Here is a 25,846-nt window from a genome sequence, read left to right on the forward strand (position 1 = left end):
TTTGAAAAAAGTTTCATTCGTGTAGGCTGTTTTGATTTGGTCGTACGTATTTTGGCCAAAATCCTGTTTGATTAGTTATTATCCTGCAGGGTAGCAGGTCGGCTAGCCTCACCTTTTCCATTCCTATGTGTGAAAAACAGGTTGACTTCATATTACCCGTATGAAATTTTCACATATTAACCTTCATCGTGTCACCGACTATCCATCTCGGATCGACACGTCACGTCCGGGCCAGCCGCGTTTTTCTTCGGCCCCACGACACGAAACACACGAGAACACTATTTACCGTGATTAATGGCGGTATTGGTACCTGCGATAAATCTCCCAGACAATTATATGAAGATAAGAAACTGTTTCGTATTGATTAAGGCCGTAAATGTCAGCGCTTGATATAGTTGCTAGGTTCGGCTATTGACTTCGCTGTGATGAGTTTGACTTATTATAAACTGTAATTAGGTAATTAAATTACTGCTTTATGGCATCATCTTTTTTAAATTATGACATAATTTTAATTGCATTCTATCAAGGATTTAAAAGTTTTATGTCTTAAGTTTTATGATGATTAATCATAGTTTATAATATTATCTTTCTCATAAGTCGATTCCCGACTTATGAGAAAGATAATACTTGTTCACTAGGACAGCATGTAAGTGATTAGTTACATGACATATTTTGACAAAGATTTAACATTCGGCTTCTTTGGTAAGAATCAACCATCAACAATATATATCTATTACTATGTAACATTTTTATAATTCTCTCTTTATAAAATTCTTTAATGGGCTGGTTTACAGCATTGACAGGAAACATTTATAAAATCCGGCTGTAATCACTTTGGTGAACGTTACTTAATGAAAGTTAGTTCAATGTAGTGAGGGATAAAACACTCCTCACGTATATTTTGAACACTGTTACATCGCTCGTGGTAATACTCTAGAAGTTCGTCGAAACATCTCATTATACTTAACTTGTTAATGTGTACGACGGTTTTATGTTCGAACTTCCCTATTTTATAGGTTTTTTATATGCTTTGAGCAAGTCGTAACGGTCGGTTCATATACCGAGTAATAGGTTCCCTTAAATCACCTTTCCATCTAGTAGCATAATATGCATTTTTAAAACATCTTTAACATCATAGTTACATTATTTTTATTCTTGTTGAATGATAGCGATCTTATTTTCCCTTATCAAAATCTGGAAAGACATTAGTTGTCTGATGACGCATCTGTTAAATCTTTGAGAAATTAATTCATTTACTTTACATTTTAACGATTTCATCTGAGGAATAAACTTCAAAGCGAAAGAGTAACTGCGGCGATCCTGCGTCGTGCGACTCGGCAAAGACACTATTCTAGGGGAGGCACATATTTCCATGAAATTTCACATTAGTACTTATAGTATTAACCTTACGCTAAAGAAAACTTTTTTAAATTTTTACTTGAGCGAAGCTCCAATGAAAGTTATTGGGTTTGCTGTTAGATATCCAAATAATTTTCCTAGTTTCCACAGAATACTACACACAGACGGCATTCAAGAGGGTTCCTTTGTGCGAGCTCTCTGCGTTTGTATGGATTGTGTAAACATTCACGATATTTCTATTTCGTTGTCGGTGCAGTGTTCAGAAATATTCGATTTATAACAGAACTATCTTTTGCTTCGTATATAACGTGGTTTACCGCAAATCTCACTAGAATATTTTGTTTTAGAAGAAACCCCTCTTTTAGAGCCTTTCACAATGTTTAAATGTAGGCGTTTTTTAGATTTAATAAAATAGTTCCTTGACAGGATCTTTAAATAATATTGAAGTAAAAAACATATCGACAATATGAAAGCAAATAAATATTCTATTCTATTGAAGTTTAAAACAACTTCGACTAGACAAAAGCGAAATCACCGAAAATCTTTTAACTACTTGCATTTAAAATTAAACTTTGAGAGCACGGCATTCGGCCGCCATTACCGTCCACTTCGGAACGTTCCAGAAATGGTTTAAAATAATTACAACGCTTTCAGCGTTATTTTCAATGTAGGCCCTGCTTGAGGCCGGCAACGAATAACTACCGACGTTAATGGACTTGAACGTTAGTTCCGCGGGTTAAGTATTCTCACCGTGTAAGTTATATTGGTGAAATAACTGGAATGGATGGAAGAATTAATTCTGACTTTTTCCCGTTTAAAACAAAGTAGCATATGGTCAGTTCATACCTGTGGATGTTTGGTTATTTAAGCGTTATGAGTTTTGAAACCAAATGAAGATGGATTCCTGGTGGTCATATCCAGGATCGTTGTCACAGGCAGAATTCGGTTCTCTCCAAATATGTAATGATGCAACCGAGAAATGCAAGTCCTGGAGGATCATAAATGTTAAATTTCCACTAATTTTTATTTTAATATTTGAATGTTATACTTATTTTAATTTATTTATTTTCAGGTAAGGTCGTAGTGAGAATCAGTAATGCCATCTTCTTACGTGGCCAAGAAATCAACACATGATTATATCATCCTAAGCGTAAGTTTTACCTAGAAAAGTCAATAATTTTGCGACCTTATGCGTATGAAATAAACTTTTTTTCAATATATTCTACCCTCACAACTATAAATTAAAGTTAAAACACCCGTGGTATATTTGTCCTATATAACGTGCAATAAAATATTATGGCGTGGACATTAAGAGCAGGGTAACTGCGTGATGAGAATTGTACAACGCTGGGCGCCAGAACGTCGCAGTTTATCTGAATCTTCGCCCACACATTCCCAGCTTCCTGGTCAAGGCTACGCGACCGTCTGCCAGATGAAAACAAATAGATTTGATATGATTTTATATCACATGGATAAATATTGTTAAAACAAGAAACATTAGTCTGAATAGTTAGGGAGTAAAATTAAAATTCTTTTAGACAATTTTTCTTCAAGCCAGAAAAAATTGATTTCGGCTTTCCTTATAAGTTTCCTCCAAGGTCTATTTTGCGTTGGGATGTGCTAGTTTGGCATTATCATCCTTCAATAATCTGACAAGAATATTATATTTTTTAATGTTTTACAAAATTTATATAACAAGAGTATTTTATACGCTTTATTATTAGAACAAAAAATATCTCTATAATATCTGTGTGGATGACTTATTTGAATTTGAGAATATACCATACGTTCGGCGCCAGTGGGGCGGAATCCCGTCTACTTTTACCTTATTATGCGTATTTACCTATGTATTTACATAGGAATGTGGGGATAGCTACCATGGGAATCGATACAACCCTTTTTATTTTCAACTAATATTTGCTAGTAATTTAATCAGTGAGACGTAGTCATAACTATTTTTTTTCAATCAACAAAATGAACATAGATGTACAAATAGATTACTTAAATTCGATGAGAAAGTAAACATGATAATTTTATATTAAAAACTGTTACGTGTTGGGCGCCAACAAAACGTTTGTCTTTGTTATAATTATTATTAGGTATTTGGAATATTCCTTCTTTATCAGTCACATGCCTTTCGATCGACACTCAGCTTTTCATATTGAATTTTAATGAGAAACAACTTAAATAACCCTGCTTCGGAATTCCCAAAGGGCGTTAAAACTCCCCTGCCGAGGGCGAAAGTTCTCGCGCGCCCCGAACGCTTTTAATACATCTTTTAACTGTCGGCACCGTTGTCAGAGTTCATGTTTATCTAACATACTTACAATGTTAATGGAATTTCACGAGAAATTGAGTTGCTCTAAGTTTTGAAGTTGGCAGCGGCCCCAGTAATTGTTCTTCGTTTCGCTTCACCTCATGTATAACAGATCTACATAATTATGTGTAACAGATGATCTCGGATGTTAATGTTTTATTTTAATTTAGTTCTGGAATACACATTTTAAAATACGTAAAAAAAAAACTATATATATTGGCTAAAATTTTAACAAATTATGTTTTTCCGCTGCCGCTATAACAACAAATACAAACTTTTTTACAAATTAACATATTAAGGGGGCCCCATACAATAAATGTGATTTTTTCGCTCAATATTAATAATAGCGGTAACAGTAACGCTTAAAATTTTTACAGAATATTTACTTGTAAATACCTTCCAAATTAAATAACAATAAAGTAATTATTATTATTTATATGTATACCCATTCAACAAAAGTAATTTCAAGAAACATGAATATAAAATATTTAAGCAACAAATGTGATGATGGCACGTAACCCTTAGTGCGCGAGTCCGACTCGCACTTAGCCGGTTTTTTCTTCAAGACATTATCTAGAATTTTACCCAGGACTTCGTGTTTCGGGAGTGATTAAGAGATCAGCTAACGATAGAATAAGCTATGCAGTATAATGAACTTTATTTGACCATTTTGCTTTAGCAAAATTGTGCTTTTGTACATTCGCAGCATTTCCATTTTCCCGCTGTCTAGTCGCTATAGGCATAAAATTTGTGAGTCACAAACCATTGGATACGACATTAAGAATATTCTTTTTCCATCCCAACGTTATCCGCAAATACATTTCTTTGCTGTAAAAGTTTGGCCGTCAGTTGGGCTTGTTTACGAACAAAGAGCAAAGTTCAGCAAGAAAACTAAAACTGCTGACGTATTTGGACTTTTTCTTGGTCTCCTCGGGCTCTGGTGTCTCCTCAATTTATCAGAAACAGTCGAACTAGATAGTTTATCTAACAATCGTTCCGCTAATGAACTTTTCTTACCAAATTACATAACTTTCTTCTACGAGTATATAATCTTTGTAAATCGCTGTGAGGTTATGTGATTTCTCAAACAGTCATTTAATATAAAAGGAGTGTTGGATACATTTGTCATAGCAAGAATCACTCTAGTGGAGGGGCGAGATTTCCTTCGCTCCATTCGGAGTAATATAACGAGAGAGCGGCGTTCCAACCCTTTTTTGTGTGAAGCCCACATTTTTCAGTGGCGAGCGAATGGAACGCAATTTGTATAACTCGAACCACTTGCTCCTGCCAGGCTGTGTTCCCCCCTCCTCCCCACTCCTACCAGGTTCCTCTTTGACATTCCAAGTATGTTGAACACTTGAAGTATCTCATTACTGGCTGCGTTTGTGACAAGAGCTGAACTTGTATTTGTGAGATATTATAGTTTTGATTGATATTATCATCAATTACAACGTACATATAGTCACGTCTATATCCCTTGCGGGGTAGACAGAGCCAACAGTCTTGGAAAGACTGACAGGCCACGTTCAGCTTTTTGGGCCGATGATAGAATTGAAATTCAAATAGCGACAGGTTGCTAGCCCATAGCCTAAAAGAAGAATCCCAAGTTTATAGGCCTATTCCTTAGTCGCCTTTTACGACATCCATGGGAACGAGATGGATTGGGCCTATTCTTTTTTTATATTGTCGCCGGAACCCACACGGCAACATCAATAACAATCAAGTACCTATTTTAATAATGATACAAAATGATTATTTTAGGAGTGACGAATTTTGTGTAGTTGGATTCATATTCGTAAAGCGTTCAGAGAAATATTTTTGTTGTTATTTATAACATTCACAGCGTCGTTATATTTCGTTTCTGTTTGTTTTATTCGAGTAAGTAGCCGTATAAGCCTATTTTGGATTGCTTGAATCGCATGCTGATTTGATGTCGATTGCAGTGCACTGGCACTTGACAAATTGTGCCGAAATGTCGAATACAATTTATAGCGGGGGTGAAGTCAGCTTTACCTCCTCCCTTCTCGGCTCGACACTGACTGACTCTCCGACCCTCAATCACGTCACATTGTAAGCCAGGTAATTGATTTATATGTTGTATTGTCTAAAGACGTTTTAGCTCCATTTCAACAGGTTCTATGGAATTTATACCTATTCGGGTTTCAACACTTGCTTCACGCGCGGGTGTGGTATATCAAAAATGAGAAAACACGCCTTTATCCCTTGTGGAACCAGCACAGGCAACTTTTTGTCCTAGGTGAACCTAAAATACAGTGCAATTCATTTGGAATTTACCCATGAGATGCCCTGTGGTATAAAAGCTTATGTGGTATCGTGTCAAAGGATGGTGGGATGACAAAGAGAATTTCATGAGCATAATACCTGACATAGTAAATGTTAGACTTTTCCACGTGTACGAAGCAACATCTAGTTAATAAAATATAATTACAGATTCAATTACCTGATAGCGTTACTATTGGTCCGGGGTCACAAGGTTCGTCGTACTGCAGCATCATGCTGATTTGCATGTCACCCGCGATTTCATGCTCCTCTCGTTCTTTGTTCGTCGATTCTTTCTCAGAATCGTGACGAAAGCGATTCGTTGCGTGTCGCCGCCGATGATTCCTTGGGATGATACGCTTAATGAATGTCGGACATGGGTTCAGTATTCGAAAACATTAAGTTTGTCGCTATTGAATGCATAAGTAAAATCAAAACCAGCGCGCTTGCGTGAAGTGAAAAAAGTTTGTAGGAATCGTGGCAAGTGGAAAGATCTATTCTTTGTCTACCTCTCCGGGAAAGAACCGTAATTTTATGTATGAAGGTAATAAGAAAAAAAAACAGGAAATAAAAAAACGCTGCTATGATGATATGAAAATATTAGCGGACCCATTATGATATAGAGTTGTTGATTTTATCTGCTTTCGACAATACCACCTAAATCGCGAATCGATAAATATAATCGGAAATCCTTCTTGCTTGCTAAGGTTTTATTAAAATGTTTTACTACAATAATACTCGTTAAGACATTGCCAACAAGAAAGTTTTTTTTAAAAACTTAAAAACCTTCGCAATATGTTCGTTGCTCCGAAATTTGTAAAAGTCGGTTTCATACTTATATTTTCTATCAAAGAATAACCTTTTAATAGTATACCGCTGGGTCAGCTATATAAGGTGCTGACCGCAAAATTATGCTAGATAAAAAACGAAGCGTACATAAAATGTGGTAATGGGTGGGAGTGTAGTGGCATAAAGGTGGGCAGTGGAGCGGAACGGCCTGGGATCGAGTTCGCGGTTGTTGGGGCCATATTTAATCTGTCAGGAGCATGCATCAGGCAGTGCGGCGGCCCAGGTGCATAGCTAGCTAATCGGCGTCTCAGGGCTACGTTTGTTTGTGAATTTCGGAGATTACGTTAAGATTTGATGAGAGAAAGATGAAGAGTTAATTCTTTCTAATTCAATTCAACAGTAATAGGTATCTCCGGCAGAAAAAAAATACTTTATTAAAAAATCATATATTTTTTACCATCAAATAACATAAAAATCAACAACAAATGTTTTAAAGAAGCAGTGTTATATCTATAATTAAGGATATGATAGGGATTGGAATTGCTAACATGCAATTTGGGACCGATACGAAGCTGTATTTGGGACACTTATATAATTTAGGGGACTCTACAAACCCCATCAAAGATAAAGACGTGTTACGTATGTACGAAGCTAAGTCGAAAATATTTTCGTTATGTATAAAATTGAGGCAATAAACTATTTTGAGGTCCCAGAGTGGCCTCCGGCGAAAGCGGGAACTATCTGCGTTTTACTACGAGTACGTCCGTTGCATAAAACTTGCTAATTATCATACCATTCTCACTAGATGTTCAAATGTTTGAATGAGTTTGAACGCTCCCTCGGGATTAATGTAAATACCTTTTCTATTTCCCGCGGAACTCCAATCCGCCAACAATGCTTTATTCTATTGTCGTATTGAGAAAAAAATGCTACGGTTGTTATTTTTGCCAAATAGAAAGAGGGGAATTGAACGTTGCGTGAAACGCAAATTTCGCTGAATTTCTTTATTATTATTTGGCACCGGTGAAGATTCGCGATAGCGAGGGGCTGTTGTGAAAAATCTAATAAGCGAAGTGTGCGAATTGGGTGAATCTTAGATTGGAAATATCGCTTAATGCCCAAAGCGACAGGTGCTGAAATTATTTCGGACACAATGGAACCACCCTCCGAATACGCCGCTTATTATATTAACTCGTTTTATGATTCATTTTGTATCTGTTTGTATTATTGTATAAATTTATTGCTAAATTTTAATAAAATTAAAATAATATATTAACGTTTTTATTCAAAAGTGTTCATCTAACGTTCTTTTTTAGAAAATTATCTGTAGACTTTGATAATATAAAACAGGTGACTCTTAAGAGAAAAGCATATTGCATATTAAGGAAATCCTACTCATAGTATTATAAATCTTTTAACAATGTTAAGAAGCACACCAAAGTTTAACGAGGACTATCAAATTAAAAGTCTGCACGGGTTAAAAGCTCAAACTCCCATTTCTTTAATATAAGAAAATATTCTCCTGACATTTTTCTTATTTTTGTGACCTACATTGGGACACGGTCTGATGCATATGCGGCCGACGCGGGATAAAATTTGATTAGCAACTTCGTAGTTGTTTTATTTAATAACTAACTCGGGACTCGTGTGAATTTCGTTATTCATACAAATTTCGTTGTTACGCCAAGTTCCTGTAGAATTTTAGGATTCAAGACCTAAGAGGGGATGTAGTTGTGTTTATTTTCATATATAAAATCATAAAAATAATTTCAACTGATTTTGGCGTTAAAAATGCGTGGGTTTTTTTGCGGTCTGAAAATGAATAAATAAAACGAACGGACCAATTTAAAGCTGAATTTTGTTGAGGGGAAAATGGGTCGCATCACGATTAAAATTTACTTATGACACGGTCGCTTTTGCCTCGAATTTCTGTAAAAACAAGACTCGTTAGATATAAATTTACTTATAATTCATTAAATATTCAAATCCGCCTCGTCTTGGGGTCTGTTGCATTTATACGGAAGTATTATGATGTGTCGCGACAGTGTACATTTGGATTTAATGTAAGAACTATTTAGTTATAAGCTTTACTTTTGAAAGCAATGTTACATAAATTAATATAATCTTCAGATCTCCGCCAGACTTCTAGGGGTTTCATTCCTGAAAATGTCGCAAAAAGAAATATAAATAATAATTCTTCTACTGGAACTGAAAAAAAAATATTTTTATCATAATCATCATAGTGAATACTGGTTTTGATGGACCAAGGGTTTGGAAATCTGTTCATGTATTATATTATAAATATGTATACAATTTAGTAACGAGTAGTACCTGTACTTTAGAACAAGTCTCAAACTTCTCCAGCTCATATTAAACTGTATGTTATATTATTTGTCTAAATATACTAAGTTACTCATTAATAAACGCCGAAAACATTGTCTTCAAAGTAGTCATCTTAAACATTTAATATCCAGCAACACTCTCGCCTCATCCCTCGGGACGCGTTTAGATTTTGAATGATAGACGCTCTGCAGGAAGAAAGAGCGGCGGGTTCGTAAAAAGCCTCTTACCGTTCGTCATATTATTCTGAATTTATTTGAGACTAGCTGTTTAACGCAGCTCCGTCCATGTCAAACTTAAATTTCGGTTGGTATTTGAATATTCCACATGTTTTTCCCGTTTAGATATTAGGTAAGAACTATTTTTGTTCTCGAAAAGTCCACAGAAAGCTCAACTTTCACGTTTACAATCTAAATCTGTGCAAATATAATATTAAGTGCAACTAAGTGATTAATATCTTGTACTGTAGAATTTAGCAACAACTTCAAGATAGAATAAGCAAAATTATTTGCATTCTCCTCGACCAAGCCACATTTTATTTAAAAGCTGATTAATTAACTAATAAAATTTTCCAAGAAATTTCGAGTCGTCTGGAGACGCTCTGCAAATGCCCTCGGTACCCTTGTTCAACTTTTTGACCGGTCGTCTACAGAGGCTAATTGGATTGGGTCCCAGGATCTGTTGGCGACAAGCAGATTAGGATTAGATCGCCTATGTAAACTTGACGGAATTACTATCAGGGAAATCTCTTCTGGAGCCCAATTTATGAATGAAGTTTTCAAATTTTTATTTTCAAATTGTAAATTTGTAAAATTGGAGCAATTTTATGAGTAATAGCAAATTAAATGCTGTAAGACTAAAAATGAAATCATAAATGTGCTTTTCAAAAGAGAGATATCGTACATACGCTTAAGTCGAGTTATTTCAAATTTGCATAAAGTGTTAGTTAGATATATTCCTCCAAAACGCCTTGCACAACTATGATGGACATGAATCTCTTCCAATTTTTCCAGAACCCTCTGCAGTTAATCATATATTTATGAGGGCCGTGGAAGTTACTTCGTAGAATATACAGGAAGTAAACTGGCCCGTACGTACATATAGGGTAACTATCCATTTTGAGGTGAAAAACTGCCTAGTAAATAAAGCCGAATTTTAATCAAATTAATGTGTAAGATCTCTCCTTTATAATTGGATATTTAGAGTTCGACATTTAAAGTTCAGAGTCAGTTAAAAAGGCAGCTGTTGCTGAAAAATTACATGCTATGAGAAGTTTTGGCAAGGTTTTTAGAGCACCACGAAAATGGATAAAGAAATTTTATTCTCATATAAGAATCTACAAATTCACTTATATTGAGAACTTACAAATTAAGGACGTACGCGTACATAAAATTTGGTAGGAAAAAAATTATATATGATCCAAACAATACCTACTTATTTCGTGATTCCCGCTCACTATGACAATTTCATAAAAAGTGTTCTATTTTCTCAGTAAAGCAGGAATTTTGAAGTCTGGTCGCCCTAGTCTCTTATGCATACTTTGCAAAAAATCTCTCGCCGACGCGTGAACATAAAGCAGCGGATCGCTCCAGGATCGCTCCCTGGAGGCCGCATTCTGGGCAACTTTATAAAACTTGTAACGCGGAGCTATCTGAATATTATCCTTGTGCTCATTGAGATATACGAGAGGAGATGATATCGCTGCAATCCAATTTGTAAATAAGTGCAGCTAAGAGCCTACGCTGCTATCGCGCAGTAGAATAGTGAGCGGAGAGTCAACTCGATTAATTTTCTCGTTATAATTTAGAAAAAAGTTTTATAGATCTGTCAAATAATAATATTTTCGTTAATGTTTATAGTATTGAAAATGTATACTGTGTAGAAATTGGTTCACTAAGAAAAAAGGAAACATATTATCCTAACTTATAAACTCCATAAGTTATTTATAACTGCATATTTCAAATAACGATGATGCAATCTTCTTTCTCCTGATTTTGGTTCCGGTTGCATCTACACCTTTCTGAAGACGAGCCTGAGGTATGCCTTTGACCATGAATCCTGGTTTTTTTTTACACGAAGCGACTCCCATCTGACCTCTGCAGCCTTTGCAGGTAAACATCCATGGTTACACATCCAGTTCCTTGAAAGGCAGGTTTCCTCACGATGATTTTCTTCACCGTAAGAGCATCGGTTAGTATTCAAACTAATGTACATAACTTTGAAAATAGTCATTGATATATTGGCATGGTGGAACTGAACCTGTGCCTTTCAGCGCATTTTAGCCGGCCACCTTACCGATTCGACCACCAACACTCTTACGATGATGCAATAATCAACTATATAAAAGACTAAATATTGAAACGGCATATATGTAAATAAAAATGCCAAGTGTAATTTATTGCTTACAAGTGAACAAATAAAAAATGTTGAATGTCATCTCTATTCAACTTAATTCAATGACTCAAGATTCATCCCAATAGCTATTTTGCTGTATCACCCGTTAATTGAATAGTTTTCGATTACCAAAGTTTACTAGTTCGCCCTTGCGCGTCTTTTGAATCCGCACACAAAAGATCGGGCGAGTTCACAAGACTGGAATGGAAAACCAAGCTCAGACTATTAGAAGTTTTCATTACAAAGTGCTCGTATTTTCAGTTCAGAAAACATTGGACTTCCGATGGAGCTGGATAAGTGAGGTTCAGCAGTTTGTCTAACTCTACAACTAAGTTAATGTTATACAAAGAAAGATGCAACTTTACATTTTATTTGTCGCAATTAAGATGTTTACAGGCAATTGAACAACTTATTAATTAAGTAACTTATTCTATGCTAATTCAATTTCAACTTTATTTTATGATCATTACGTGGTTAAGGACAAGCGTAAGTCTCTGACTGGCCTTAATGCATGTGTGATCGATTTAGAAAGCAACACATGATTACAGTTTATTGTTTGGTATGTTTCTCTAGATTTATAAGAAAAGTTGTTATATATTATTTTCCTTAAATGGACCTGGATCCCTTATAATTTATAGGAGAATTGAATTATTTTTTGTTGGTTCACACCATTTGGCCAATGAAAGTGAGTTTCGAATTTTTAAGACCGATCAGCTGTTTAATTAATCTGTATGATTTTCTAAGTTACGTCTCATTAAATTAATTTATGTAAATCTGTTTTATGTATTTAAGTAGATGTTCTCTACAAGCTAACTTTTAGCGGGTTAGTCATAAAGCTGTTTAAATCCCCTACATATAAAACATTTTCCAAGTTACATTTCTCCAGATTGGAGATAAGGAAGTGTTCTAGCTAGTTAGTCATAAAGGGACCTGGAAGTTCGTTCACATGCACTCTCGACTCCCGGTTACATCCGCCGTTCGCGTAGTTCCCCGGGAAGCAGGTTGAACGCACCTTAATTTATGCAGTGAAGCGCGACCGTGCATCCTCCGCCATTATGACATGATATAAATGTGGAATAACGTTGAATTCTGGATTCTCTTTGCCTTTCGACTCTAAACCCTTTTTTTTTTGCTTGCCTCATTCACAGATATGACTTAAGCTTTTGAATGTTTTTCTCTCTCTTTGCGTGCTTGCTTAATTTGCAGCACCCTCCGCCAAAATGATATGGGCCTTGGGTCGCTTTCCGCCATTTTTCTTAAAATATACATATTTATGCACACGCCATACCGCTCCTATATTCATTTCTCCTCTTATGGGTCTACTGGTAGAGATATATTGAAATAAGTAGCACCTTTGTACTACAATTACTGTATTAATTTCTCCTGTATATATATAATTTTGTATACATAAATAAATGAATAAATTCTCTTTCAAATTTATATGAATTTGGAAATATACAACAACGTTTATTTGCCATCACAGTACTTACTGGTATAGGTGATCCTTAGACCTACATCAAACCTTCGCCTTAAGATAAACAGATTAATGGCATTAAATTTGTCCCAAAGTCATATTGTATTCATCACTAACAAAGAGTATGTGGGGTCATCCATCCCACGCACAACAAAAAGAAAGCTGTCCAACGGCTCACTTATTAAGGTTATCGTCGAGTTGCTATTAAATTTGGCCTATTGACACGATGACGTCATCGATTCATATTGACACGTCCGCGGCAATTTTCGCCGGGTTTTGATCAATGACGTACGTCCAACGAGAATACTAGTATAAAATATTAAAAGTACCGAAGTGGAGCTTGGTCCAACATCATCACGGGTCTGTATTTAGTGTCTGCTGCAGGAAAATCATTAATCTTTGTATGACCATAAGGTATGTTAAAGTTTGAATTAAGTATTTTTTAGGTTACTGAACTAATTAATAGATTGTTATTAAAAACTATTCAATAAAGTAAGACAGAGCGTCGATGGTTGAATCGGTAAGGTTCAAATGCGTGATGCGCGGAAAGGTACAGGTTCGAAACTCGGCCATATACCAATGACTATTTTCGAAGGTTAATAAGGTTATGTACATTAGTTTGAATACTAACCGATGCTCTTACAGCAAGGGAAAACACATTTAGGCAACTGGATGTGTAATCACGATAAGATCCAAAACCGATCTCTGTCACTCCAGGATCTCTCACCCAATTCAGGATCCATGGTTAAAGGCATACTCCGGGCTCCTTTACAGAATGCTCAGGATGTAACCGGATTAAAGTCAGGAGGAAGAAGACGATATAACAAAATACATATACCATTTATCGCCTACAGTTTGCAGAATCTATATTTCTGTACACACTTTGTTTTCACTCTAACATTTGCGAGTATTTTGCGACCTATTTCACAATATACCTACGTATTTGGTAACTTTTAAATCGCTTTACGTAATCCGCAACTTTGTAAACGTCGTTTAAGACGAATAGGGATAGAAGAAATGAGAAACATACAATGTAGATCAACAAACAAATCTACATGGTTTCAAGGCTCAGCCTTCCTCAATGAAGATATTATACTCGAAACTTTTATTTCTATACTCTTACAATTTTTTTTTTTTATTTTTTAAAGTGACCAATTTTTGTCCACTTTATTTCCCTTTGGGTTCAAATCATATAGAGTTTCACAGTTAATTATTTCATTACAAAAAATCCCAAAAATATACAAATACTCTTGTTTTGTTTTGTTTTTTGTGAATCAAGGTTTATGACATCTCCTTTGGTATGTTAGAATCCGAAATTAGGACATTGGACATTCTGAAAAAGACCTTCTTCTACTTAACAATAATCTTTGGCTATATGTTTGTGAGTCTGCTGTGAGAGAGACAGTATGCTATGATTTAGTTCCGTTCAACTATACTCTTTAACTACTGTTTGTAAACTACAGTGCGAACTGGTGCAGGGTGCAGGTAGTTCGCAGTAATCTGCACATTACAATTAGTATTAGGCTTCGTAAGCTAAACAGTCTTTGTGATTAAATCTTCGAGGCGGTTTGTATGGTGAGGCCATTAATCAAACAATGCGCACTGATAAGTTGCCTAAACGCAAGAAACTCTATGATTTTAAATTATGTTAAAAAGTACCAAAAATTGGATTTGGACTGTGTGATTCTTCTCATTATCTAATGTTTTACTATTGTGTTTATTGAATCAAATTCAGGTGAATAGCACAATAAGCGGATTTAAAGTGCATCTCCATTAAGGCATTTATTTTGTCATTGTCAGTTTTTAGTTTTTATACATGACCAATTACAACTCTGAACCTTGTGTAATTAAGGCATGTATGATATGAGGCGCCCATGTTTTTATTCGTGTGATTGCATCATAAATCAAAACAAGGGAGGTTCTCAATTAATCACAGCTTTTGTTTTCATTCTTCGAGTTCAACTGCACTGAGTTGGCGATTTGATTGATTTGAATGAAAAGTTTGGCCTCTTTGTTTTGGCTTCTATGCTATGGCTTATTTCAAACAAGTGGTTTGAAATAAGTACAAAACAAGCTAGGTACAATTTATTATCGGCCACATACTCGAAGATATGACTAATATGTTTTTCGAAAGAACTTACTGGTTTGAAAAGTGTCCGAAGGACATATGTATTTTCAAAGAAGTCAATTTTCTACATTCATTGTCTAAACAAAATGGATTTATAATTCATATTGTCTAAGTTCGCTAGACTCTTCTTCAACATTGCAGGCTGAAAGCGTGCCAATGTTCCTATATTGGTGTAAACCCGAGGTTTATTTTAGTTTAAAGGCTTTTGAATGGCAACGACATGGCGCAATAAATACTTTATGGGTTTTCTGCAAAGTCACAAAGGTGGATTGCGTTGCGAGCTGCATTTTATTGCTTCGAGGGTAGAATAAAATACCTACAGAAGTAATTATAACGTCTATGCAAATAACATGTAGGTTCTTTATGTCGCCTAGAGATTTATATTGACCTAGGGACTTAAATTGTAACCATATTCAAGGAATAAATGATAATGATTACTAAGAAATTTTATGAAAGTATGGGTGTGGGAGTGAGTGAAAATTATCGGGGATTTCCACACGAGCGAAACCGCGGACCACCCCAAGTTTGTATAGATAAAAATGTGACAAATGTATTCAAAAAGTCTGTTGCCACCATGAAATTTTCTAAAAATAATATTACTCTTTGGCAAATATCATCAAAATCGATCACTATGTATCAATTTTAAGATGATATAAGGATAATAGACTTTAAATATAGCTTATACGTATAAAGGTATTTATACTTCTTCAGTGAGGGAATTCCATATCTTAGTGATTCGCATATTAAAGTGAATTAGATATCGTCACATGCTAGGAATCGATGCGCAAATTATAAAAGTACAGCACAATAAGGCAGCTAAGGGCTCAAGTAGACATAATCTGCGAGTCAAATATTGAATCAAATGTGTGGTATGTATTTGTGTTTTCTTTAATTTGTTTCCTTCTCTTCCGAAGAGGTAAGCTACAAAGTAACTGACAAAGACTTAGTCATTGTAGTCAGCATTGACAATGCCCTCTTGATTTAGAGTTTTTATTTAATAGAACTTATTACTAACGAGTACTAAATAGAATTTATTCCACTGATTGAAACTTGTTTTGTTTCAGGTAATTTCAACATTTAATAAGTAATTACATTCTCTAAAATTATAATTGCTGCTAATGGCGCCTATTTTCTAAATAGATACCACATTACGTTCATTTAATAATAACCTTATTCAAACTATTGATTTTCACAAATATTAGTTGCGCGGTAAGCTACAAATATATAATTATTATATGTAAAAAAAATTCTAGTTTTGTTAAACAGCAAAATACCTAAATATATACTTATTTTCATTTAATTCCAACTCCTCAACTTAAATCAACTATTTAAATCAAATTATATTTCGTCGTAGATAGCTAAAATTTGGAATATTTCTCAAAGTCGGGTACTAAGATTCGTAGTCTCCAAATTCAAATCCGGGATCTCACACCTAAAACGTCTTAACCTACTTAATAAATGCAAATGCTTATATAGGTCTCCCTAATGAAAACAATTTTTAGTTGTACGTACTTTAGGTTATCTGTAATTAGTAGTTAATTTCAAAGGAATTCAGTTCGTAAACTCTGGCTTACTTACACAGATCCAATCACACTAATTGGACGTTTTAGGCCCGAGAATACCCGAAACTAACCACTGCTTTTATACACACGGGATATACTGTAAATGCTTTTTGATCTTTTATATAGACGAAAAACTTATTCATTGGACAATATTTTATGTCAGTTAATAGCGGGCGAAATAATTGCTGATGAAATAGAAAGATTGTAAAATGTCCAGGTACCTACCGGCAAGCGACCGAAAATTAAAACTTTGGAAAGCTACAATTATTTTGGTAAGGTAACCATTTTAAAACTGTGTCAGTGAAACAAACCAATAATTCGCAAAAGACTTCAGAAAACACATGAACATCATTCAGTTAAATTAAAATATTAGAATTCGATTCGTCGAAGTAACATTAAAGCTTCAAGCAATCGTAGGCTTTATTCGGAAGTTCTGGCTTCCCTAGAAAATATTTCAAATTTACAAGATTTGGTTCGGCTGACTCAAAGAGTGCTGGCCTGAAGATTTTGCAGTCGATTTACCTCTCAATAGAAACCCTCCCAATTTCGGTGAACATTCTAAACTCGTGTATTTGAGAGTAATGGACTGGTAAATGAAATCTCGGAGATATTGATGTGATGGATGATAATAAAAAGCTTTTACGGGTTTTAAATATGGAGTTAACGAGTTCAACGTTATCTGTATTTAGAGAACGATCAATAATTATTGATTAAAGTTCTTTAGGTACTAAACTCTTCACATGTCTTCCTCTACCACTTTTATCAAGTCGCATTGGAAATATTCAACGGCGCAGAATAGCGCAATCTACTGCCGAATCAAACTGAAAACTCAATAAAATACCTAACCTTTCAGTGATTTTTCTATATATTTAGATTTAATCAAGGAATTCATTTTGAACATAAAGTACGGTTAATAGCAAAAGTCTCATTGTGACATCTTTTATTTCATTTTGATTTTTTTTCTCATGGCTAGTAATTTAAATATACTAAAAAAAGACTTACCAAGATTGTTTAGCTTTATTTCAGTGTCTAAAGGAATGGACATAGTTTGTGATTTACATAATACATACGTTTAAATTCCTTTACCACCAGATTAGGAAAAAAAGGAAAACTGAGATCTTGGTTATTTATTGTTAAATTTTTACAATCATCGCGCCCTCTACCTATCTCTATTACCTTATATTGGTTTTAAGTATTTGAAATCTTGTTACCACTAGTCTAACCGGCATGGAACTTCTTACATAATTTATATCAGCGCGCCTGATTGGCCAGGATTGTCCACCCGTGTTAGAAAAAATGAGCCAACAAAATCAGATCTGGTGTCTCGAGGTGATTGATGTAGTCTGGCTGCCTTAATTGCGAGCCTCTATCATTTATATTGTTCCCGTTTAATCACCACTCGGTAGTGGCCTTCTTGTCTGTTAACTACATGCCATTCGAATAGAAAAAATGTATAGTTAACAATTGAAAAAAAAAAACTTTTAAAAACAGGGCTGTGGTGTGTACCACGTACCAAAATCAATCATTTTCTCAAATAGGTATAATTGTTAAATAATTAAATTTATTCGATTAAATACTACTTGAATTCGGCTCTGTATAACTAATTTACTTTTTTGACTGTACGAGTACCTGTAAAACTTTTTTTCAGCAGGGGAAGACTCAACTCAATAAGATATTTTTACACCGGTTCTTTACTAAAATAAAATTTTTTAGAAAATCTTGCCACGTCTCCATAATTAATTATCTGGGAAACATTCAGGTTTTGGATTCTCTTGAATATAGTGCTTCAAATTGCTCGTTTAATCTGCGACTAGACGTGGGATTTGCCTCAAATCTAAAATGTCTAGTGTAAAATTCAGACTGACATGCACGTGATTCAGCACTTATCTTGCAACATTGCAGTTTATAGGAACTTCTAACATGTCCTTTATTCGTATTCCGATTTTCATCGTACGAGGGATATAACTTTCTTGTTACGAGTACGTTGTACGTAATTGCAACTTAATTTAGCCTAAAATCTTTTATTTGTAAGGTTAAGATTAAGAAAATATTTTCTTTGTGCATTTCAGAGTTATAGCCCGGATATTTCACGAAAAATATATAACGAATTTTTTAACAAACAAATAAAAATATCCAATCCGCTAACTATCCTTTTTTCTTTTTCAAAAGAGTTTTAAGTCTTTTCAGATAAAAACCAAGGAATAATATTCTTTCTAAGTACTTATATAGCCGATTGTGTATAACCCCAAATTGGTCTATTATTTATTTTAAACGGACGGTCCTTCCCTTAATGAGACAATTTACCAGTACACTGAAGTAAACTTTACCTTCAATAAATAGGGTTTTAATTAATTTATTAAGTAAACAAGCTCCGTAATAGTATTTATTCAATGGCGGCCCTAACCGGGCCTACCGAACACTTGTTATAAAAGGATTACCATTAAAATGTCCGTTAAATAAGCTATATTGGGATTAATGTGAATTGTTTTTGTCTTTATGAAGTTTTAATTAAATTTCTACTGAAACAGTATCAGGCCGAACACAAAGAACCTTATCTATATTGGATCGTGGTAAAAACTGCACTAGACGCATGTGTCTTCGCCCTTAGTTGCTTTTTTCGACGTTCATGGAAAAGAGAGTGGTCCTATTCTGAAGTCTAAAAATATTCGGGAGCCACACAACACAATATTTTTGATACTGTTTCAGTATAAATTTATAAAAAAAATAACTTGAACAATCAAGGATAATAGCTTAGAGGCGCACTCCGAGATCCTCTCTTGATAGGTGAGGGTGAAACTTAGATTAACATCTAGAGGACGGAGAGTACTATAAATATTGTAATTTTTTAAAGTATTTTATAAGGATGTATGATTGTGTTATTTTTTCACGCTAAATGGACGGAGTTATGTAGTACCATGTACTGGAGGAGTGGTAGAATAACCAGGAATAACATAATAAGTACTTTCTATCCCGAAATTCTCACGGGAGCCAAGCCCCAGGTATAGCCGTACAACAGAAGTGTTTACTAAACTTGTAGTACTTAACTAAACATCCATTAACGCAACTTAGAAATTAACATCCATTACACACGGTACAGTACACACTAATTATAGCATCGATACCTTTTAATAAACGGAGTGATCCATGGACGCTATCCAATTAATGGTTTCCATGAATTGCCTATTATGAATAATGCATGTAGCGCATTTGAATAGACCTAGTAATTCACCTGTTAGTGTTTAGGCGTTTAATTCGACAATATACAAAGTGTGGTAGGTGTTAGCGCAATCAGTTTTAAACAAATGTTTTGTATATATATGTCTGTTTGTATAATTATTAAGCTGTGTATGGTTTTATATTATGTAAATCAGATTCTTCCATTAAGTTACTCCTGTTAGCTAGCAACATGTCTTTTTATGAATCTAAATTTTACCATTATTTGTTTGATCAAATTAATGAAATGTCTATAAGCGTATTACTTGTTGTTGTTGTTATAATATTTGTTTGCCACATGCTGTTTACTTGATATAGTGACGTCACCGAAATAATAGAGTCCGTTTTATGTCAAAACAAAAGCGGGGAAAACAATATTGGAAATCTGAGTAAATATGAAAATAGTGGGTTGTTAAGATCTACATGTAACCAATTTAAATTTTTAATACCTTTAAAGATTCGAGATAATTTATTAACATGTAATAGGAGTTTTATAGCACACAACAAAATGTCAATTCAATAAATCCTAATTCTACCATCATAGAACTGAATTTATGAATGTGGATGAAGCGACAGAAGTGGCATGTGAAAAGATGTAGTATCTTCCTACCCCTCCGAGAAAGGGGCTTGATTTTATGTATGTACAAGATCGCATCATCCAGAAAACTTTTAAATGGGTTCGATCAATTTATTTCGAGGAAGCGGCACTGACTGGCGCATTCCTTTCTAAGATCCCTTCACCATCTTACATGCCTATTACTCGCGTGCATGCCTATCACATATTCTGTGCCAGTCGAAACTTTGCTCAAACATGTCAAACACTCGCTAACTCGCTGAATATCTTATCAAGTTATGTTATTATGAAGATCTTGCCATACTGCGTTCACTTGACGAACTATTGTTTCATTTAGACACGTTTAACTAATTTATTATCAAATCAGTGTGGTAAAACTTGATAGTGGTTATTGTGCCACGTCTCAATTTCAGTTTAAGCGCATTTAATATAGTTAAAAATTTACTGTAGTGTAGGTTATTGATTGCAGAATTTATGGAGGCAAGATCATTGAGGGTGCAAATTCGACGACGCAAAGATTTAAGAGGTATTTAAAAAAGAAATAAAACTCGATTAAAATCTTTACAGAACATAAAAATTGTATTTATAATAAACATACATCAACGCACTCATACATACAAACATATAGTCACGTCTATATCCATTGCGGAGTAGAGATAGCTAACGATATCGAAAAGACCGAAGGACGACTGAAAAAAAAATAGAGCTTGTGGAGCACTCACATTAGAGCTAATATGCGAGTGGATATCGATGTTTAACTGATAAATAATTTAGTCACACAAACTTATGACTAGCTAAATCATCGTTATATACGTTGTCAATATTTGCTTCTTATCCTAGAATAACAAGATTAATTATCTTGCATTGTGTCATCGTTCCACTTTATAAATGAATTTTCCCCGAAGCTTAGTTTCTCAGACAAAATATAATTTCGGTGGCAAGGCAACCCTGGCGTGGCCTAATTGTATCTAGTAATAAGGTCTTGTTACCGCTTGATTAGATTAGAGCGATGGCGTCGGATGATGTGAACCTCGCAGTCGAATCATGTTTATTATCTACAGTTGTTTTATAAGGGAACATTACTTGATATTATTTCGGGGGACCTCAGGCCCTGAAGCATTGTGGCGGAGGGTGCAACTGGGGACACGTAAAGATGGGAGAGAGATTACTTGTTTTTATTTAGTTGCTTCCTATGCCGCCTTTAAGTTTACCTGAATGCGATTCTATGGAAATATACTTTATGAAATATAAATATGAAAATGTTGTTTTTGGCTGTAAAAGTCAAAAACTTATTACTTAATTATTTTATAAATCTCTTTATTCCGTGACTTGATCATTTGAGATGAACGGTAAAAACCACCAAGTGCAGCAGGAGCGATGTTTCGGGGTCAACTGCTACCAACAAGGGGAAGGTCTTCCGTAAAATAAGTACCTGGGGAACCGCGACGATGAGTCAGTGGTTGTACTTATCGCGCTTGAGAATAGAATCGAGAATACGCTTCTTTTTGGTCACGTTCTTCATAGCAGTAGGTCATGTCCGTTTTGGTAAGCTGTTGTGTTAGAGCCGAGTTAGTATTTAAGGTAAAAGCACCTATTACGGAGGTATTTCGCAACATTTGAAAGTAAGAAGCAAAAATAAGCATAAGTAAGTATTTTTAAAGGTTCCACACAAAATTATTATCTAAAATGGAATTTAAATTTTGTATTGCTGTTGAGTCTAAGTATCCTTTCATGCGATTTCTTATTTAAAAAAAATATTTAAAAAGGCAGGTCGATTTTCCCTAATACGGAGGTATGATTTTGGTCAGAGCCTATTACTGCGGTAGACGGCTCCTAATACGGAGGGTAAGAAAGTACATTAATTTAGGTTCCGTACAAATAATATGTATAAAAATAATAGAAATGGGTAAGTACCTTTATTGTAAGTTTTTCGTTCATTGACTATTTAATTACATTATTTCACTTTAATGAAATTAAAGATTACTTTGAATTTAAAGTATATTATTTATTTAAAGTATATATATGTATATATTATTATTTAGTGTTTTCTACACGCGTGTGTATAGCGTTCACGGATTTAACAATATTAAAAATGCAGGTTCATTTAGGAATTAAGTTTTATTTTTTATTACAATTAGTTACTTTGGCTAAGAAATAATGGCGAACAATAACAATCATCTAAAATCTTTCAAAAATCAACACTTCGTAGAGGAACAAAAAGTAACAATAATGAAATATTTATAACATCAGTCTTTCAAAAACTAACACTCCGCAGAGGATAGTAAACTGTAACTAAAAGTTTTACATATTAAAAAATATTCACTTTAATAATGGTAAGTGAACTTAATATAAGATACCTAAGTAAAGTTTAGGGTCAATTCAGGCTGCAGTTACAGTGGTCGACAGCAGCCCGAAGAGCATTTACAGCTTCGGAAGAATTTTAAATGTTCGCTACTAGACTAGACTAGCTTCGCTTCAAAACTGCTGGCTGTCGTCAGCAACCGACGCCGCATCAGTCACCAACAGTTTTATTTTTTCGAGCGATTACTGGTCTATAAAATAATGAAAATAAAGTTTAAAACTCTTTTAAAACTTGCGTCAATGCTGCCCGCTGTCACTGCTGCCTGAATTGAGCTATGCATAATTTAACGTGAATTTGAAACATAATTATTTATTGAGCAGTTTGTGAATAAATATTTAAACAGAATCATCTGAATCAAAAAAGCAACGGCGTTTTATTTGCTCAAACCTTGCAGTATTATTAGTATCAGTAATATTAAAAATATCGTCACTGTCAGAAGAGTTTTGGATTGCAATATTATTATCAATGGTGTTAACGTTGTGTATCTCTTTCTCTATATTTACATTTTTTATTTTCTTCATTACACTTTTCATTCTCGATTCTTTTTTTTTCTTTTCAGTCTGTTCTTGTTTTATCTTTATAATGTTTTCTTTTTGTTTTTTCTTTTTTAATGCCTCGGATTTTCTCAGCTGTTTATTTTTTTCTTTTTCTTGTTTCTCTTTGTCTAACCTTCTTTGGTGTTCAATAAATTCTGCTGCAGTAGCTACAGTGGGAGTAACCTTTTTAGTGACCTTTTTGGTTTTGGGAACATTCTCGGTCTTCGGAAAAAAAAATGCATTCTTGAAAGGTGTATGTATTCCTTTGAATGGGGTCGGCGGTGTGGCATTTTCAATAACTGTGGGCGTTTGAGTTTTGCTTGTACCAGGCATTACAAGGGTATCTATTTCTTTCGAATTCTGGTTGTCTGTTAGCGGTTCTTTTTGCGTTCTATTTGGTTGTCGTGTTAAGGAAGAAGAGCAATCAACTTCAAGATCTGCATTTTCTATTTCAGAATGTGATGGAGCGTTGCTTAATTGAGGAGTCGATGAACGTAATATTTGTGGAGCATTTTCTTCTGTCACTATTCGTATTTTTTGTGGTGGAGTAACTTCTGATAATAAATTTGGATCAATTATTTTTATCAATATAGGTGAATCAGCCAAATAAGGCGTTGGTAGAAGAGAATTTGCTTCAAATGGTTTATCGGTTGTTGGGATCGCATAAATTGATGACAATGATAGTTGTGTTGACTCTAGTATGGTAGTTTCTATATTGTTAGCTTCTTTATCAATCAGTGGAGTTAGAATACGATCCGATCTAATATCAAAGTTTAAAACATTTTCGTCGACATTATTGGTAAAAGTTGTCTCCCCAATATTAAGAACAGAATCGGCTTGATCTTCAAATATGCTCTCCGATGATGTAAGACTTATCCAAAATAAAAATAGTTTTTCATACGTGGGATCACCTGTCCACTGGTTGCCAGCCTCTTTAAAAGATTTCAAGGTATCTTGTGATAGTCGGCTTTCAAATTGTTTCTTGAACTGGGCATTGCTATCTTTATAATTGCGCATTGATATCATTTGTTGAGTATTTAATAGGGTATTTTGATTGGCTTCAGATAGTTTGTCTTGGTGTTTCTTCACTTTTGACAAAAGTTTATCATAATCAATATTTTGCTTATCAAACGGATAGAGACCGCAGCATTTGAATCCGCTTTTTATTGTTTCAGGCTTCAGGCTTCTGTCAAAACATTTTTGCACTTCTCTAGAAAAATCTGTGCGCTTAAGCTTCCCATAATTATTATTAACCCTGAATTCCCTGACAATATCCCTCCAAGTCCCCTTAACGGGTCTGAAAACGGCGACATCAAGAGGCTGTAAGACGTGCGTTGAATTTGGGAGCAAAGCAACTAGCACAATTCCTTTTTCTTTGCAAAAAGTTGTTAAAGGCAGTGATATATGTGAAGTATGACCATCTAAAAATAAAACAGCGGGCAATGTTATTTCTTGTTGTCGAAGCCATGGGTAAAAAACGTTAGCAACATATTCGTAGAATGACTCCATGTTCATCCAGCCTGATTCTGTGTTACCAACTCCCCACCACGAAGGAACCGTTGACTTGATGTTATTAGGCAGCCTCTTGTAAGGAAATAGAACCATTGGCGGAGCTACATTACCATCTGCTGACACATTGACTAATACAGTCAAACATTCTTTTTCGTCATTTGCAACGCGATTATATACTCGTTTACTACCTTTTTTTACCAAAACTTGCTTGTCTTTTGGACATAGAAAAAACCCAGATTCATCACAGTTAAATATACGTTTTGGGTCTTGAAAAACTTGTAGCATATCGTTTTCTTTAAAATATGATTCTACTCGATCAAACCACGCTCGCAATGCAGTCTCTGTGACTTGGTTTCTACTTGTTGGAAGATTTTGTGACACACGTTTTGACACTGCTGGATGTCGTTGCATAAAGCCTAAAAACCATTTTTTGCCTGGAACTCCATCTTTAAACGGATTAGGGCGCTGCAGGTTTTCAACTAACTTAGAGACAGTGTGTAATAATTGATCTTTTGTCACTGGAAAGCCGCATTTACCAAGGTAATGGATCCAATCAACTATTTGCCTCTCTTCGTTTAGGTTAAGTACTGGTTGCTTACCACAACGTTCATTCTCGTAAAGCTCATCTCGTTTACTCCGTAACGTGGTCTCTGGTACATTATATTGTCTGGAGGCTTTGTAAATACTCATACCTTGTCGAATTGATAGAAGTGCTTCAGCCACTTGCGCATTAGTATAACGCTTGCGTTTCTTTCTGTCCATATTGTCTATGAAAAGAAAAGAACAATTACGTAGATTGCATTAATTGATATTAAAATATTTAATTATTTCAATGTTTTTGATATTACAAAAAAAAAACTTTATAAAAAATAAGAATCAGAAAAAAGACGATTTTTTTATTTATTTACGAAACCCTAAAATCTTGTGATTTTCTGTTTAATTAATAAAGCCATAATAGGAAACCATATTACCTAATACAGAGTTACCTGGAAATAACTACCACCGT

The 25,846-nt window shown here is 34.7% G+C and overlaps 2 protein-coding genes across 2 annotated transcripts in view; one reads left to right on the forward strand and one right to left on the reverse strand.

Annotated features, from left to right (window-relative positions):
- The window catches only part of LOC106142860 (uncharacterized), a 125,355-nt gene that overhangs the window by 36,137 nt on the left and 63,372 nt on the right, over window positions 1–25,846 (forward strand). The window lies entirely within an intron of this gene.
- The window catches only part of LOC132902086 (uncharacterized), a 30,487-nt gene that overhangs the window by 3,796 nt on the left and 845 nt on the right, over window positions 1–25,846 (reverse strand). The window contains exons 2-3 of the mRNA XM_060945893.1: window positions 23,462–25,607; window positions 6,138–6,301 (exon numbers count right to left, since the gene is read on the reverse strand). Coding sequence (XP_060801876.1) covers window positions 6,138–6,301; window positions 23,462–25,602 — 2,305 coding nt within the window. The 5' untranslated portion in view covers window positions 25,603–25,607. The remainder of the gene's footprint in view (window positions 1–6,137; window positions 6,302–23,461; window positions 25,608–25,846) is intronic.

Source organism: Amyelois transitella, chromosome 9 (assembly GCF_032362555.1).
Source record: "Amyelois transitella isolate CPQ chromosome 9, ilAmyTran1.1, whole genome shotgun sequence".
NCBI classification, from domain to species: domain Eukaryota; kingdom Metazoa; phylum Arthropoda; class Insecta; order Lepidoptera; family Pyralidae; genus Amyelois; species Amyelois transitella.